At 48.4% G+C, this 19,452-nt stretch overlaps 1 protein-coding gene across 2 annotated transcripts in view; it reads right to left on the bottom strand.

Moving 5' to 3' along the window:
• Positions 1–19,452, bottom strand: part of ZBTB44 (zinc finger and BTB domain containing 44) — a 101,034-nt gene that overhangs the window by 33,906 nt on the left and 47,676 nt on the right. For both annotated transcript variants that reach the window (XM_063943633.1, XM_063943632.1), the window contains exon 2: positions 9,724–10,788. In XM_063943633.1, the coding sequence (XP_063799703.1) occupies positions 9,724–10,726 (1,003 nt within the window). In that variant the 5' untranslated portion in view covers positions 10,727–10,788. The remainder of the gene's footprint in view (positions 1–9,723; positions 10,789–19,452) is intronic.

Raw genomic sequence — 19,452 nt, 5'->3', positions numbered from 1 at the left:
AGATCCAGAAGATCCGCGTACCAAGACCTTCTTGGCCAGTCTGGAGCAATGAGGATCGCTTGAACCCTTGTTCTCCTTGGAATGAGTGGGAGTGGTGGAAACATGTACACCAACTGGAAAACCCACGGAGTCACCAGGGCGTCCACCGCCACCGCTTGCGGGTCCCTCGACCTGGAACAATATCGCCGAAGCTTCTTGTTGAGACGAGAGGCCATCATGTCGATTTGAGGTACACCCCAAAGATCTGTTACCTCCGTGAACACCTCCGGATGGAGTCCCCACTCTCCTGGAAGGAGATCGTTTCTGCTGAGGAAGTCCGCTTCCCAGTTGTCTACTCCCGGAATGAAGATTGCTGACAGCGCCAACGCGTGTTTTTCTGCTTAGAGGATGATTCTTGTTACGAAGGTATAGGCAGTTCACGGTACTGGTATTTGTAATCCAAAGATGTTCAACAGTAGGAGGCTGGTCCGGAGATGGCTGTGCGAGTCCACAGTGAGGTACCTACCGGTACCGTGGACTGCCTATACCTTCGTCATAAAGAATTGGTGAGGACCTGGGACTGCACTATACCCCTATAGAGAATCCTCTAGTGACTTAGGTATTTATACCAACGGACCATTTATTTTACCTGGACTATTAACCTTGTTGGATAAGGAGGCATTAGAATAGGAACAGAGGAGTATTATAGTGTTGTTGTGATGTGCCCGCTATGTGAGGTTGTTTTATGTAATTCATATTTTATGGGTTTATTGAGACCACAATAAAAAGTCTATATATTTTTAATTGAAACTGTGTAATTATGTATTCATCAAATTAGCGCTACTAAATGTACTGTATATATTTCTATTTTTGTAAGGGACCGACTATCCCTTTTTATAGCAGCTGCTAAATAATTGACAAAGACGCTCTGACCTAGCGCCGTTTATATACTCTAGTATATTATTCAAATCGGAGATAGGCCTGATTCGGCGGCCAAAACGGCATGTGGAGGTACGCATCCTTGATATCCAGGGATACCAGGAATTCCCCCTCTTCCAGACTTGAAATCACCCCCCTTAGAGACTCCATTTTGAACTTGAACTCCTTCAGACAAAGGGATTAAGCTATTTTAGGTTAAGAATGGGCCTGACCGAACTATCCGGTTTCGGTACCACGAAAAGGAAGGTGTTGGACGGTCTGGCCTCTCGTGGCTTGGCAGCCCGAAAGGGCTGTGATGCAGTTGAAGAAAAGGGTTTCTTCGGAGCAGGTGCAGCTGAGGGAAGAAAAGGTGACTTACCCGCCATAGCCGTGGAGATCCACGCATCTAACGCTTCCCCAAAGAGAGCCTGACCCGTGTAGGGTAGGGTCTCCACACTTCTCCTGGATTCCGCGTCGGCAGACCACTGTCGCAGCCACAGTCCTCGACGAGCTGAGACAGACATGGAAGAAATTCCTGCAGCCATGGAACCCAGGTCTTTCATGGATTCTACCAGACATCCTGCTGAATCCTGAATGTTCCGCAAAAACAATTCAACATCAGATATATCCATAGTATCCAAATCTTCACGTAACGTGCCTGACCACTTTACTATAGCTTTGGCAATCCATGCACTGGCAATAGTGGGACGTAGTATTGCCCCAGAAGCCGTGTACATGGATTTGAGCATATTATCAATTTTACGATCAGCCGGCTCTTTCAAGGCGGTAGATCCTGGAACAGGTAAAAATAAGAATTTACTTACCGATAATTCTATTTCTCGGAGTCCGTAGTGGATGCTGGGGTTCCTGAAAGGACCATGGGGAATAGCGGCTCCGCAGGAGACAGGGCACAAAAAAGTAAAGCTTTACTAGGTCAGGTGGTGTGCACTGGCTCCTCCCCCTATGACCCTCCTCCAGACTCCAGTTAGGTACTGTGCCCGGACGAGCATACACAATAAGGGAGGCATTTTGAATCCCGGGTAAGACTCATACCAGCCACACCAATCACACCGTACAACTTGTGATCTAAACCCAGTTAACAGTATGACAACAGAAAGGGCCTCTTAAAGATGGCTCCTTAACAATAACCCGAATTAGTTAACAATAACTATGTACAAGTATTGCAGATAATCCGCACTTGGGATGGGCGCCCAGCATCCACTACGGACTCCGAGAAATAGAATTATCGGTAAGTAAATTCTTATTTTCTCTATCGTCCTAAGTGGATGCTGGGGTTCCTGAAAGGACCATGGGGATTATACCAAAGCTCCCAAACGGGCGGGAGAGTGCGGATGACTCTGCAGCACCGAATGAGAGAACTCCAGGTCCTCCTTTGCCAGGGTATCAAATTTGTAAAATTTTACAAACGTGTTCTCCCCCGACCACGTAGCTGCTCGGCAGAGTTGTAATGCCGAGACCCCTCGGGCAGCCGCCCAAGATGAGCCCACCTTCCTTGTGGAGTGGGCTTTTACAGTTTTAGGCTGTGGCAGGCCTGCCACAGAATGTGCAAGTTGAATTGTGTTACAAATCCAACGAGCAATCGACTGCTTAGAAGCAGGTGCGCCCAACTTGTTGGGTGCATACAATATAAACAGCGAGTCAGATTTTCTGACTCCAGCCGTCCTTGCAATGTATATTTTTAAGGCTCTGACAACGTCCAACAACTTGGAGTCCTCCAAGTCGCTAGTGGCCGCAGGCACCACAATAGGTTGGTTCAGATGAAATGCTGATACCACTTTAGGGAGAAAATGCGGACGAGTCCGCAGTTCTGCCCTATCCGAATGGAAGATTAGATAAGGACTTTTATAAGATAAAGCCGCCAATTCAGATACTCTCCTGGCAGAGGCCAGGGCTAGTAACATAGTCACTTTCAATGTGAGATATTTAAAATCCACCTTTTTCAATGGTTCAAACCAATGGGATTTGAGGAAATCTAAAACTACATTTAGATCCCACGGTGCCACCGGAGGCACCACAGGAGGCTGTATATGCAGTACTCCCTTGACAAAAGTCTGGACCTCAGGGACAGAGGCCAATTCTTTTTGGAAGAATATTGACAGGGCCGAAATTTGAACCTTAATGGATCCCAATTTGAGACCCATAGATAATCCTGATTGCAGGAAATGTAGGAAACGACCCAGTTGGAATTCCTCCGTCGGAACCCTCCGATCCTCGCACCACGCTACATATTTTCGCCAAATGCGGTGATAATGTTTCACGGTGACTTCCTTCCGTGCCTTAATCAAGGTAGGAATGACTTCTTCTGGAATGCCTTTCCCTTTTAGGATCTGGCGTTCAACCGCCATGCCGTCAAACGCAGCCGCGGTAAGTCTTGAAAAAGACAGGGACCCTGCTGTAGCAGGTCCCTTCTCAGAGGTAGAGGCCACGGTTCGTCCGTGAGCATCTCTTGAAGTTCCGGATACCAAGTCCTTCTCGGCCAATCCGGAACCACTAGTATTGTTCTTACTCTTCTTTGCCGTATGATCTTCAATACCTTTGGTATGAGCGGCAGAGGAGGAAACACATACACTGACTGGTACACCCAAGGAGTTACCAGTGCGTCCACAGCTATTGCCTGTGGATCTCTTGACCTGGCGCAATATTTGTCCAGTTTCTTGTTGAGGCGAGACGCCATCATGTCTACAATTGGTCTTTCCCAACGGTCTATTAACATGTTGAAGACTTCTGGATGTAGACCCCACTCTCCCGGATGAAGATCGTGTCTGCTGAGGAAGTCTGCTTCCCAGTTGTCCACGCCCGGGATGAACACTGCTGACAGTGCTATCACGTGATTCTCCGCCCAGCGAAGAATCTTGGCAGCTTCTGCCATTGCACTCCTGCTTCTTGTGCCGCCCTGCCTGTTTACATGGGCGACCGCCGTGATGTTGTCCGACTGAATCAACACCGGCTTTCCTTGCAGGAGAAGTTCCGCCTGGCTTAGAGCATTGTAGATTGCTCTTAGTTCCAGAATGTTTATGTGAAGAGACTTTTCCAGACTCGTCCATACTCCCTGGAAGTTTCTTCCTTGTGTGACTGCTCCCCAGCCTCTCAGGCTGGCGTCCGTGGTCACCAGGATCCAATCCTGAATGCCGAATCTGCGGCCTTCTAATAGGTGAGCCTTCTGCAACCACCACAGAAGTGACACCCTTGTCTTTGGTGACAGGGTTATTTGCAGGTGCATCTGCAGATGCGACCCTGACCATTTGTCCAACAGATCCCTTTGGAATATTCTTGCATGGAATCTGCCGAATGGAATTGCTTCGTAAGAAGCCACCATTTTTCCCAGGACTCTTGTGCATTGATGTACTGACACTTTTCCTGGTTTTAGGAGGTTCCTGACCAGATCGGATAACTCCTTGGCTTTTTCCTCTGGAAGGAAAACCTTTTTCTGAACCGTGTCCAGAATCATTCCTAGGAACAGCAGACGAGTTGTCGGGATTAAATGGGATTTTGGAATATTCAGAATCCACCCGTGTTGTCTTAGCACCTCTTGAGATAGTGCTAAAGCTGTCTCCAGCTGTTCTCTGGACCTTGCCCTTATTAGGAGATCGTCCAAGTATGGGATAACTAATACGCCTTTTCTTCGAAGAAGAATCATCATCTCGGCCATTACCTTGGTAAAGACCCGAGGCGCCGTGGACAATCCGAACGGCAGCGTCTGAAACTGATAGTGACAGTTTTGAACAATGAACCTGAGGTACCCCTGGTGTGCGGGGTAAATCGGAACGTGTAGATACGCATCCTTGATGTCCAAGGATACCATAAAGTCCCCTTCTTCCAGGTTCGCTATCACTGCTCTGAGTGACTCCATCTTGAACTTGAACTTTTTTATGTAGAGGTTCAAGGACTTCAGATTTAGAATAGGCCTTACCGAGCCATCCGGCTTCGGTACCACAAATAGAGTGGAATAATACCCCTTTCCTTGTTGTAATAGGGGTACTTTGACTATCACCTGCTGAGCGTACAGCTTGTGAATGGCTTCCAACACCCTCTCCCTTTCGGAAGAGACGGTTGGTAAGGCAGACTTCAGGAAACGATGAGGAGGATCCGTCTCTAATTCCAACCTGTACCCCTGAGATATTATCTGCAGGATCCAGGGGTCTACCTGCGAGTGAGCCCACTGCGCGCTGTAATTTTTGAGACGGCCCCCCACTGTCCCCGAGTCCGCTTGAGAGGCCCCAGCGTCATGCTGAGGTTTTTGCAGGAGCCGGGGAGGGCTTCTGTTCCTGGGAAGGAGCTGCCTGTTGGTGTCTCTTCCCTCTTCCTCTGCCTCGTGGCAGGTACGACAAGCCCTTTGCTCTCTTATTTTTGTAGGAGCGAAAAGGCTGCGGTTGAAAGGTCGGTGCCTTTCTCTGTTGGGGAGTGACTTGAGGTAAAAAAGTGGATTTCCCGGCAGTAGCCGTGGCCACCAAGTCTGATAGACCAACTCCAAATAACTCCTCCCCTTTATACGGCAAAACCTCCATGTGACGTTTTGAATCCGCATCGCCTGTCCACTGTCGTGTCCATAAGGCTCTTCTGGCTGAAATGGACATAGCACTCACCCGAGATGCCAGTGTGCAAATATCCCTCTGTGCATCACGCATATAGATAAATGCATCCTTTATTTGTTCTAACGACAGTAAAACATTGTCCCTATCTAGGGTATCAATATTTTCAATCAGGGATTCTGACCAAACTACTCCAGCACTGCACATCCAGGCAGTTGCTATAGCTGGTCGTAGTATAACACCTGCATGTGTGTATATATTCTTTTGAATAACTTCCATCTTTCTATCTGATGGATCCTTAAGTGCGGCCGTCTCAGGAGAGGGTAACGCCACTTGTTTGGATAAGCGTGTGAGCGCCTTGTCCACCTTAGGGGGTGTTTCCCAGCGCGCCCTAACCTCTGGCGGGAAAGGGTATAATGCCAATAACTTTTTTGAAATTATCAACTTTTTATCAGGAGCAACCCACGCTTCATCACACACGTCATTTAATTCTTCTGATTCAGGAAAAACTGTTTGTAGTTTTTTCACACCATACATAATACCCTGTTTTACGGTATCTGTAGTATCAGCTAAATGTAACGTCTCCTTCATTGCCAAAATCATATAACGTGTGGCCCTACTGGAAAATACGTTTGAATTTCTACCGTCGTCACTGGAATCAGTGCCCGTGTCTGGGTCTGTGTCGACCGACTGAGGCAAAGGGCGTTTTACAGCCCCTGACGGTGTTTGAGGCGCCTGGACAGGCATTAATTGATTGTCCGGCCGCCTCATGTCCTCAACTGACTGTTTAAGGGAAGATAAACCATCACGTAATTCCACAAATAAAGGCATCCATTCTGGTGTCGACCCCCTGGGGGGTGACATCTGCATATTTGGCAATTGCTCCGCCTCCACACCAATATCGTCCTCATACATGTCGACACCACGTACCGACACACACCGCAAACGCACAGGGAATGCTCTAATGAAGACAGGACCCACTAGCCCTTTTGGGGAGACAGAGGGAGAGTCTGCCAGCACACACCACAAAGCGCTATATATACAAGGGATATCCTTATATTAAGTGCTCCCTTATAGCTGCTTTAATATATATATATATAGCCATTAATGTGCCCCCCCTCTCTGTTTTACCCTGTTTCTGTAGTGCAGTGCAGGGGAGAGACCTGGGAGCCGTTCTGACCAGCGGAGCTGTGACAGAAAATGGCGCCGTGTGCTGAGGAGATAGGCCCCGCCCCTTTTTCGGCGGGTTCTTCTCCCGCTATTTTTCCAGTCAGGCAGGGGTTAAATATCTCCATATAGCCCCTATGGGCTATATGTGAGGTATTTTTAGCCTTGTATAAGGTTTATATTTGCCTCTCAGAGCGCCCCCCCCCAGCGCTCTGCACCCTCAGTGACTGCCCAGTGAAGTGTGCTGAGAGGAAAATGGCGCACAGCTGCAGTGCTGTGCGCTACCTTATGAAGACTGAGGAGTCTTCAGCCGCCGGTTTCCGGACCTCTTCACGCTTCAGCATCTGCAAGGGGGTCGGCGGCGCGGCTCCGGGACCGGACTCCACGGCTGGGCCTGTGTTCGATCCCTCTGGAGCTAATGGTGTCCAGTAGCCAAGCAGCAAATCCACTCTGCATGCAGGTGAGTTTACTACTTTCCCCCTAAGTCCCACGTTGCAGTGATCCTGTTGCCAGCAGGACTCACTGTAAAGAAAAAAACCTAAACTAAACTTTCTCTAAGCAGCTCTTTAGGAGAGCCACCTAGATTGCACCCTTCTCGTTCGGGCACAAAATCTAACTGGAGTCTGGAGGAGGGTCATAGGGGGAGGAGCCAGTGCACACCACCTGACCTAGTAAAGCTTTACTTTTTTGTGCCCTGTCTCCTGCGGAGCCGCTATTCCCCATGGTCCTTTCAGGAACCCCAGCATCCACTTAGGACGATAGAGAAACCACCTTTTTTGAGAGTCTGGATACAAACGCGTCAACAATGGGCGGGTTTTCCCATTTTTTCCTATCCTCTACCGGGAAAGGAAACGCCACCAGGACCCTTTTAGGGATCTGGAATTTTTTCTCAGGGTTTTCCCATACTTTTTCAAAAATAGCATTTAATTCTTTTGACGCAGGGAAGGTTAGCGAGGCTTTCTTATTTTTAGTAAAGTAAGCCTCCTCAACCTGCACAGGTGTCGTATCAGTAAAATTCAACACATCCCTAATGGTCTCTATCATCAACTGCACCCATTTTGCAAGAGATGCTGCACCCCGCAACACATCCCCATTACCGTCCTCACTGTCAGAATCGGTATCCGTGTCATCTTGCATAATCTGTGCAAGAGCACGTTTTTAGGAATATACAGCGGGGAGGCCTGAGGTAACAGAACTGGGCCAGACTGCCATAGAGTCCTGTAAAGCCTGAGTTGCAGATTCATTCTGTACAATCCTAGTAGAAATCATAGATTTGATAGAGGATAACCACTCAGGCTCCCTTGCTGGTATCTGTGCTAAAACAGTGCGATCCTGATTACATGGAATGGGATCATCCTGAGAGGATAAATCCTCTGCAGCATATGACACAGAGTCCCTGGACATAGCTTAATGGAGACCACAGACACTACACACACACACACACACACACACACACACACGGGAGGACAGACAGAGTTTCACCCCCAAGAATGGCAAGAGAGGCACAGAGATTTGAGCCAACCCGCACACAGCGCTTTTTAGGTAAAGGGAGACCCCCAACCAGCGCTGACTGTGCACCTTAATAGGTTACACAGCCTGTATACAGCCCCCCCCCCCCCCCCCCCCCCTTCTACAACCCCCTGGTACCGTGAGAGATAGCTGGAGTTGTTCTGGAGGGACTGCACTTCACTGACAGCGTTGTGCAGGCAGGAAAATGGCGCTGAACGCTGCTGGGTCCGCTCTGAGGAGAAGCTCCGCCCCCAAAATGGCACTGTCTTCCCGCTCTTCATAGGATTATACTGGCCTGAGGAATTATGCTGGCAGAGATCTCGGGACCCCGACAGGCTGTGTGACCAGTGTAGGCGCTGGCTCAGGGCGCCCCTCACAGCGCCGCACTATGTACCGCTGAGCCCCGGAGCGCAGTTAGTACTGCGCTCCATACCCTGTTGCTGCCATCTTCACACCGGCCCTCCGCTTGCTAGGGGGGTTGGTGACTCACTCGCCACCAATCTTCTGGCTCTATAAGGGGGGTGGCGGCATGCTGCTGGGGTGAGCGATCCCCTTGTGGCGGGGAACGATCGATCCCCTCAGGAGCTCAGTGTCCAGTCAGCGGAGACAGTGGCTCAGACCCCGCAGGGCGGACACTACTCACCCCCCTTAGTCCCACAAAGCAGGGAGGCTGTTGCCAGCAGCCTCCCTGTAAAATAATAAACTCTAAAATAAACTTTTACTAAATAAGCTCTGTAGAGCTCCCCTAGCTGTGACCGGCTCCTCCGGGCACATTTTCTAAACTAAGTCTGGTAGGAGGGGCATAGAGGGAGGAGCCAGCCCACACTCTCAAACTCTTAAAGTGCCAATGGCTCCTGGTGGACCCATCTATACCCCATGGTACTAATGTGGACCCCAGCATCCTCTAGGACGTAAGAGAAAGAACAATGTTTATTGTGGTATGAACATTGATTATGTGGCCATTAATAAAGTATTTACTAAACAAAATATTATTATAGAATGGGGGCAATGTAAATGTATTATCATGTATTTGATTATCGAGAGAAATAATGCTCTTTAACAAGGGCAGTAAGTATTTCTTTATGGTGGGGGTGGCCTTATTATATATAGACAGGTTACCAATTATAATGGCATTACAAGTTCCAGCATTAGACTGCACTCATGTGACCAATGAAATCATACACGTGACACTTCTTTCCTTACCACGCCATCAAAACTCTGCACGTGGATGTCTGTATAATTTCTCTGCCCAGTTCACTGACGTTATCTTATTCATGAGCGCAAGTGGGCGAGCCTCCACCCTTCATAGCAAACCCTAATCTGCCCACATCTAGCCAGTTCCTCCCACTAATAGTGTGAAGATAACAGGAGGGCCGCTCTGCTCTCATTCTAACTTAGAAAAAGGCACATGGGGACATCAGACAGTAAATGATCCCCGGTGACTGTAAATCTGATTAAAAGCAAAACATAACCACTTAGCGGAAACAAATACGCTACTCCTAGACTGACACAGTCCAATAAAACATTCTGGGCGTTGAATAGTCCCAATAAACGTCTCTACGACAGGCAAAAAGAGGTAGTACAGAATGAAAGCACTCACCTATGGAAGACGACTGTGGGCTAATCAATAGATCCTCCTGCACTTGCTCGCTCCCGGGAACGGTCTGCTGATCACTCATTGAACTCTGAGATGCGCTGACCGGCTGTGACACCTCCTCGTGCACCTCCTCATCACTCAACCTTTCCACCTTGACTCGGACGTCATCTTCCATCACCAAGGGTGAGCTGACTTTCGTGCTTTCACACGGCACATAATCTGTCACCCTCCTGGCAACTTCGGAAGGGCCGGGAAGTTCTAATGTCCTGGACTCTATCTGCTTCACCTTGTCGGACTGCAGCCTCCGATCGATGCCAAAGGGGAAAGTCCAGGGGAAGGCATGAGACGAGTCCACGGGCTGACTCCTGGTCTCGGTGTAAGAAGGTGTGGGGTTTAACACTTGCGGAGAACTTGTCTGTGTGCTGCACTTTAGTGGGCTCTCCGGCGACATGACTATGTAGCTTTTGCGCTTGCGCCGAGACTCTCGACAAATGGGAATGGTCCTCTCAACCATGCTGCACTCTGAGGATACTGGGGAGAGGCTGCCATCTCGAAAGTTGTTGCAGTTGCCCGGGTTCTCCTGCCCAGTGTCCAGCACCTTCTCTTGCTGTGTGTTCCACAGGATGCTGGACTTCATGAACTCTGAGCAGGTGCTGGCCACGCTGAACATCTGCATATAGCTCGCCGCAGCCAATACATCGATAATGTTTTCTGTGTTGATGGACAAGGTTGCAGTGTAGGCGTACTCCAGGAGAGGGATGAACCCGGTGACTGTGACGTGATGCAGGTCCAGGACGCACTGAGTGCTCTCTTCAGACTGGCCCACCAGTTTGGTACGGAAAAACTCACTGCACGCTGCCAGTACCACCTTGTGGGCTCGGAAGATCTTGTCCTGCACCCGTATGGTGATGTCACAGAAGTGCCCATCGTTACGCAACATGTTCAGCTTCCCCAACATCTCCTGGCTGTGGGCCGGGGAGCTGTGAGTAAACGTCTTAACCCCCATCCTGTAGTTCTTGGAGAGATGTTTTTTTCTCCTTTTAAGAAACAGGTGCAATAGCTCCGAATCTGAAAATAAAAAGAGACAAGAACGAATGAAGACCGTTTCAGGACCATCTGCTTATTACAAACCTTGCACATGATAGCTTCAGTATCTTACACATCACTGAAATATTATTTTGACTGGAGAACAACTAGACGGCCAGGTAGGTTATATGCAGACCCTTGAAGAATGCGTGACACAGAAACACATACAAGGTCACGTAAGTGCCAAGCTCACGTACAATATGCATATGTGTGCACGTCTATAAGACAAGTTTGTACTTCTGGTTTTCTTTTGTTACCAACACAAACAACAAGAAAAGTAGTGACAACGCAGCAGCGTATTGAGCTATAGAAAGTCACCCTGTAGCTTTCTTCTCCAGTGTGGTGGGACTTGTAGCTCCACAGCATATGGAGAGCTACAGTGTACAGATACATCACTCACTGGAGCAACCTGCTCCTGCCTGGCTATTCTAGAACCACAACTCCCAAGCAGGGACAGTATTCTGTCATTTGTAATCGTAAGGCATCTGGACAACAACAGGTTGACCATTTCTGATCTTCACAGTAAGGCTTAGACCAGTGGTTCACACACTCAGTTCTCAAGGCACCCCAACAGTCCAATGGACTGAGTGTCTAATTCATGTTTGGATGGAATTGCCTAGAATCACCATCGCGACCATCGGCCGCGATTCACAATGTTTTCAGACAGCGGTTTGCCTGCATAAGCTAAGAGGTTTTTTAAAAAAAAAGGGTGTGTGGGGTGGGGGGTGGGGTCATGGACTGCACATCCTATTACTAAAGATATTAAGAGGTGCTATCATGCTGAGGCTTCTCATACTATGCTGGAGGAAGAGAGATGCAGATGCACACTCTCAGCACTAAGAACACTGATAGAAAAAATTATTTCAATAAACCCTCACAATTAACATGGAGTATAATTGAAGTTCTTAGCACTCATTTGCGCAAATATATGGGCCCATGTACCGCGGCCAGGTGACTTCATCACATGGGTCCCTAACATTCTTCCTAAGCTAAGACTTACACAGTCTGGCCATTGGATCCAGACACCCGGGTCCAGTAAGTCTGCAGCGCAGACCCTGGACCTGTTACGCCTTCTAAAAAGCAACTGAAATGGTCTTTAATGTTTGGTTGCCTTATGTTAGAGTATTGACCCCGGTGCTTACAGAAGCCCTGAGAAAATGCTTCTCCCTTACCTCCTGGTATAATTTGGAAGTGTTAAGCAATGGCGGCGCTTCCTGATGTAATGCTCATTTTTCTTATAATGCTCTTATTGTGACTGTTGGGATGGTGGACGATTTCAATATATATCTGTATTTTGCATGTATTGTCTGTCCTGTTATTTTATTCCATTCCATTTGTCTCAAACTACTCAGGTTGCATCCAGTGGAGTGTACTGTTTGTTCTTTATGCAAACCTGTCAATAAAAGTGTATTTAAAATGGTGCTGCCTCCCCCCCCCCCCCTCTCCCCAAATACCGCAGCATTTCAATCATGCTGCGGCTGACAGGGGGCTGTGAGCGATATAGCAAAACCTGTTCTGTACATGCGCAGAAAGGGCCTTGCATCTGTGCAGCCCAACCCATCGGATTTACCTACAAATCTGAATTAGGCCATGAGATCCTAATTAAGACACCTGTGCCCAAGAATGGTTATCCTTAAAATCTGGACCGTTCTGGCGCTTGAGGACAGAGGGGCAAATGCATTAACCTGGAGAAGGCATAAGGAAGTGATAAACCAGTGATATGTACAAGGAGATAAAGGCACCAGCCAATCAGCTCCAATATGTAAATTAACAGTTAGGATCTGATTGGCTGGTGCCTTTATAACCTTGCACATATCACTGGTTTATCACTTCCTTATGCCTTCTCCAGGTTAATACATCTGCCCCAGAGTTTGGGAACCTCTGGCTTAGACACAGAAAAACCACAGGGTCCAAAAACATATGTACTGCTCCTAATCTTCCCTGACCCGTGTTCTGCCTGCACAGTGCTATGCCCACGCTATACATGGCTCCAAGGTGCGTATACAGTGTGCAAGCCAAACAGTACTGACTGCACTTCACTGTGCAAACTCCATTGAGAATACAGCCCCTGGCCCTACAGAGAGTGGGGGAAGCGCAGGTTACATAGAGTTCATTGTTACGCTGTTAATCTCACAGCTAGATCCAAATGCAGCGAGAAAGAGTATGATCCAGGCAATGCCACTGAGAATGTGGGAGGGGGTAGACAGCCATAACCAGATAAATATCTATAGATGAAAGAGACCAATAAGTAAATAGCTATGCTGAAAGTAATAGCCAGCAATGAGTTCCCTGTAATGCACGGTGAGTCAGGGGTGAGGGCCAGGGATTTGGGAGCGTGCCTGTGTGAGATATGCTCTTTAAATAGAAGTCCGTTCTCATTATGTGCCAGGGTTCTGTGTGGAGAGTTGGTGGGAGTGCTTGCAGGGCATATTACGGGAAACCTTTCTATGCCGAGAAGTAAACCCCACAGAGGGCGCACAGCTGGCAAAGCTAAGAGCTTAAATCTTCCACCTGAGCGCCAAACACTCACGACAATGACGGCAAACTGCGGCTACTTTCTGGAAGATCTCCAGGGCCCTCACAACTATTTCCCATGCCATCTACCTTGTGCTGCAAGTGGATGTCATGATCTTGGAATGCCAGCAAGGCAGCCCAATATCACAGCCTTTTACAGTAGTACTATCTTGTTGTCTCAGGAGGCCAAGAGACATACCACCCATTCAATTCATACGCTATTCAATTCAGCTCCAGTTAAGTCGGCAATGGCCCGTTCTCGCCGACTAAACAGGTTGAATTGTCGGGAGAACGGGCATTCTCCGACTTAACTCCCCGGCGAGAGGCTGATTCCCGACAGAATCAGCCTCGCTCCGGCCGCGAGGCAGCACTTTTGTCGGGTTTATTCTCTCATCCCCCGGGGATGAGAGAAGAATTCCCGACAATTGCGGGTAACTAGCAGCTGAATTGAATAGCGTCGGGAGCTAATTCCCGGCGCTATTCATAAGTTGCCGAATTGAATCGACCCCTATGCGACGGCCACTGCGTAACCGCAGCGCTGAGACTTCTGGATCACTGTCATGGCGCTTCCAGACAGGTGTACAAAGTGCTGGAAGACTCTATAATCTTACAAATAAACTACAATCACTGACCAATCTAAATCAGCGTTTGATAACGCTCCCCCTCTGTGATTATACCGCATTGTGATGATGGGAATTACTGGAACATCACAATGCAAAAAATAAAAAAATCACAAAAATCACACATTTGAGCCAATCACAATTACCTGTGACTTTGCGGCATGTGCTGTGGGTGAAGAGAACACTCCATATATTGGAACGGTGAGGCCGCTGCGTTACAACCACTCAGAGGGCTGTTTTGTTAGTCTAATCAAACATTAAAAAGTAGCGTCTAAATATAGCAGCAAGCGAGAGGCACATGGGGAGCATAAGCACGGCAGACACTGGGACGTACCCAGAAGCTGTGTGTGCTGCATCCTTATGTATGGCAAGTTAAACAGAAACAGGTGCCGCTCTCTCCGCGCTTTCATCATGACATTGGACACGGAGCAGAAAATGAAATCCATTACACATGAATCTAAGTAGGAAGGACGGGCGTCACCGAGCAGCAAGAGCTGCAGCATCACACAGCCAAAGGGTTCTCACGGCACAGGGAAATGATGTTTCCCATTTAGGGGTCAATCCTCTCAGTCACAAAGGGGGAGACTTTCTGTTGCGGCGGTGTAGAAAGGCCATATGGCCGCACTAACTCCTGCCGCGAGGGAACTCGTAGCTAATAGGATTAACCAGAGAGAAGATAAAGTTCAGCTTAGTTTTGTACTTATTTAAAGCATGTATGGGGACTCCAGCTTGCAGTCTTGAAAAAGAGAACAAAGCTTTAAACACTTCGGCGCCATTGTAGTCTGTTCACCATATCCTCCGGAGGAGGAGCTGATCAGTCAGACACCTGGGAGCAATTCAATTGTTGCTCCGTTTGGACGCCCGGTAGCTGCTGGGCTAACATTTCTTCTCGCAGCCTCCCGAGGTGTGAGAAGAAATGTGCACTAAGTCGGCACTTTGGGCGTCTGAATGAGAGTTTGGACGCCCAAAGCAGGACTTTAGATGGATTTAGCCGTTCTAAACCCTGTCTGTATGGGCGACCAATCAACTGAATTGTGACAATTGTTTGGGCATCTAAACAGTTCTGTTTAGATGGGAATTTTAGATGCCCCGGAAAACAATTGTATCGGCCCCAATTTTAAATGATATTTAAGACGACAGAAACATTACTTTAGAAAATATTGAATCACATATAAAGTACAAAATAGCTGTCCTATGTTTTGCACTATGGGGGTCATTCCGAGTTGATCGCTAGCTGCCGTTGTTCGCAGCGCAGTGATCAGACTAAAAAATGGCAATTCTGCGCATGTGTATGCACCGCAATGCGCACGCGCAATGTACGGGTACAAAGTCCTTTGTGGTTTTGCACTGGTGCTAGCGACGATTCCAAATGCACAGCCGATCACAAGGAGATTGACATGAAGTGGGCGTTTTCTGGGTGGCAACTGACTGTTTTCAGGGAGTGTTTGGAAAAACGCAGGTGTGGCAGAAAAAATGCAGGCGTGGCTGGGCGGGTGTGTGACGTCAAAAGCTGTCCCTCCGTTAGAATCAACGTACACGAAGAGTAACTACACGGCTGGTCTTGTTTTGCACAAAACTATTTTGCAGGCGCTCTGCTGCACAAGCGTTCGCATTTCTGCAAAGCAAAAATACACTCCCCGGTGGGTGGCGACAATGCGTTTGCACGGCTGCTAAAAACTGCTAGCGAGCGATCAACTCGGAATGACCCCCCATGTGGATGATTCAGACCTGATCTCTGTGCTACGTTCAGATAGTCGCCGCCCAAGGGGAGTGTATATCCACCGTGCAAGTGTGCGATCGCATGTGTACGCCGAGCTGCAAAAAATCCCTCAGTCAGAGGACAGCTGCAAATCCGTTCACACCTCACTCACCATCTAATGATTTTTCTACTGTATGCAGTCTGTGCGCAGCCCAGGACTTACAGCATGCGAACGGCTGTGTGATTATTATTTTTGCACCAGCCTGTCGTTGTTTAGCGATGTATGCCTGCTGTTGTTTGCTGATGCGCGTGCGCACTGCGATGCATACGCATGCGCCGTCTATCCACGATTGTCCGCTGTGCGTAAACGCACAGCAGCGATCAGCTCTGAATCACCCACCATGTTTGTACAGTAATCGTACAGTTTTCTGGCAAAATGGACCTTACTGCATCCTATCCGCCTGAGTGCAAAGATACAAGATAGGGCAGCTCCGCCCCAGCGTGCCAGCTCTCAGCAATGAGAAAGGCCGGTTCTGTAATACACAGAGAATGATCACTAAGCTTTGCTTTGCCTCTGTACAGTAAATACTAAAACATCCTGCATTCAAAGGTGCAGCATTAGCTGGAGAGCAACGGGAACTGTGTGCATGAATTAACACTGCATTCCCGACAACTGTCACTGGTGTTCAACAACAATACATCTACCTCTGCAGCCATTCAGGAGAGGACTCCAGCAGCAGCTGTATAAATACAACACAAAGACAAAGGGCTGAAGAGGAGGCTGTTCAAATAAAGACTATTCCATTTCCCTATGCACATATCTAACCACTGAGTCTACAACGTGCCCTGACGGAGACAAGCTGGTGGGAAACACACAAGCTAGAAAATCATTCAGCATACTGTACCTTGCAAGCTATCAATGCAAAACATTCATAATGGCAAGCTGGAAATGGGGCAACGGGCTCTATAACGAGCAGCATGACTGAAAGGGTCCCCACCTGATCTGTATACATGACAGCGCTCTCCACTGTGACACAATCATTCAAAAACCACTGGGTGAAATTTGAGCAAACTTTGGGATAAAATTTACTGTCAAAATACTGAGGGGAGACACCGGCCACTGTCACACAGGTAATACTCTGCCACATAACTGAGGGGAGGGTGCAGATCCCTATATATAGCAGTGTTACGGGAGTAATCCCGCGTGTCTCCGCTCTGCTACACCAGCCACTGTCACACAGGTAATACTCTGCCACATAACCGAGGGGAGACACTGGCCACTGTCACACAGGTAATACTCTGCCACATAACTGAGGGGAGACACTGGCCACTGTCACACAGATAATACTCTGCCACATAACTGAGGGGAGACACCGGCCACTGTCACACAGATAATACTCTGCCACATAACTGAGGGGAGACACCGGCCACTGTCACACAGATAATACTCTGCCACATAACTGAGGGGAGACACCGGCCACTGTCACACAGATAATACTCTGCCACATAACTGAGGGGAGACACCGGCCACTGTCACACAGATAATACTCTGCCACATAACTGAGGGGAGACACCGGCCACTGTCACACAGATAATACTCTGCCACATAACTGAGGGGAGACACCGGCCACTGTCACACAGGTAATACTCTGCCACATAACTGAGGGGAGGGTGCAGATCCCTGTATGTAGCAGTGTTAGGGGAGTAATCCCGTGTATCTCCGCTCTGCTACACCAACCACTGTCACACAGATAATACTCTGCCACATATCTGAGGGGAGGGTGCAGATCCCTGTATGTAGCAGTGTTAGGGGAGTAATCCCGTGTATCTCCGCTCTGCTACACCAACCACTGTCACACAGATAATACTCTGCCACATATCTGAGGGGAGGGTGCAGATCCCTGTATGTAGCAGTGTTAGGGGAGTAATCCCACGTGTCTCCGCTCTGCTACACCAGCCCCTGCACACAGATAATACTCTGCCACATATCTGAGGGGAGGGTGCAGATCCCTTTATGTAGCAGTGTTAGGGGAGAAATCCTGTGTATCGCCGCTCTGCTACACCAACCACTGTCACACAGATAATACTCTGCCACATATCTGAGGGGAGGGTGCAGATCCCTTTATGTAGCAGTGTTAGGGGAGTAATCCCGTGTTTCTCCGCTCTGCTACACCAGCCACTGTCACACAGATAATAATCTGCCACATATCTGAGGGCAGGGTGCAGATCCCTTTATGTAGCAGTGTTTGGGGAGTAATCCTGTGTATCTCCGCTCTGCTACACCAACCACTGTCACACAGATAATACTCTGCCACATATCTGAGGGGAGGGTGCAGATCCCTTTATGTAGCAGTGTTAGGGGAGAAATCCTGTGTATCTCCGCTCTGCTACACCAGCCACTGTCACACAGATAATAATCTGCCACATATCTGAGGGGAGGGTGCAAATCCCTGTATATAGCAGTGTTAGGGAGTAACCCGTGTGTCTCCGCTCTGCTACACTAGTCACACTCACACAGGTAATATCATGAACAATGATTGGATATTTCAGTATGTTTTCAAACAGTAAAAAAAATAAGAATTTACTTACCGATAATTCTATTTCTCGGAGTCCGTAGTGGATGCTGGGGTTCCTGAAAGGACCATGGGGAATAGCGGCTCCGCAGGAGACAGGGCACAAAAAGTAAAGCTTTTCCAGATCAGGTGGTGTGCACTGGCTCCTCCCCCTATGACCCTCCTCCAGACTCCAGTTAGGTACTGTGCCCGGACGAGCGTACACAATAAGGGAGGATTTTGAATCCCGGGTAAGACTCATACCAGCCACACCAATCACACCGTACAATTTGTGATCTAAACCCAGTTAACAGTATGATAACAGAGGAGCCTCTGAAAGATGGCTCCCTAAACAATAACCCGAATTAGTTAACAATAACTATGTACAAGTATTGCAGATAATCCGCACTTGGGATGGGCGCCCAGCATCCACTACGGACTCCGAGAAATAGAATTATCGGTAAGTAAATTCTTATTTTCTCTATCGTCCTAGTGGATGCTGGGGTTCCTGAAAGGACCATGGGGATTATACCAAAGCTCCCAAACGGGCGGGAGAGTGCGGATGACTCTGCAGCACCGAATGAGAGAACTCCAGGTCCTCTTTTGCCAGGGTATCAAATTTGTAGAATTTTACAAACGTGTTCTCCCCTGACCACGTAGCTGCTCGGCAGAGTTGTAATGCCGAGACCCCTCGGGCAGCCGCCCAAGATGAGCCCACCTTCCTTGTGGAATGGGCCTTAACAGATTTAGGCTGTGGCAGGCCTGCCACAGAATGTGCAAGTTGAATTGTGTTACAAATCCAACGAGCAATCGACTGCTTAGAAGCAGGCGCACCCAACTTGTTGGGTGCATACAGTATAAACAGCGAGTCAGATTTTCTGACTCCAGCCGTCCTTGAAATGTATATTTTTAAAGCTCTGACAACGTCCAACAACTTGGAGTCCTCCAAGTCGCTTGTAGCCGCAGGCACTACAATAGGCTGGTTCAGGTGAAACGCTGATACCACCTTAGGGAGAAAATGCGGACGCGTCCGCAGCTCTGCCCTATCCGAATGGAAAATTAAATAAGGGCTTTTATAAGATAAAGCCGCCAGTTCAGATACTCTCCTGGCGGAAGCCAGGGCCAGTAACATAGTCACTTTCCATGTGAGATATTTCAAATCCACATTTTTTAGTGGTTCAAACCAATGGGATTTGAGGAAATCTAAAACTACATTTAGATCCCACGGTGCCACCGGAGGCACCACAGGAGGCTGTATATG

The sequence above is a fragment of the Pseudophryne corroboree genome, chromosome 10 (assembly GCF_028390025.1).
Source record: "Pseudophryne corroboree isolate aPseCor3 chromosome 10, aPseCor3.hap2, whole genome shotgun sequence".
In the NCBI taxonomy this organism is placed as follows: domain Eukaryota; kingdom Metazoa; phylum Chordata; class Amphibia; order Anura; family Myobatrachidae; genus Pseudophryne; species Pseudophryne corroboree.
The sequence above is the reverse complement of the archived record's forward strand: the minus strand, read 5'-3'. Positions and strand labels throughout refer to the sequence as shown.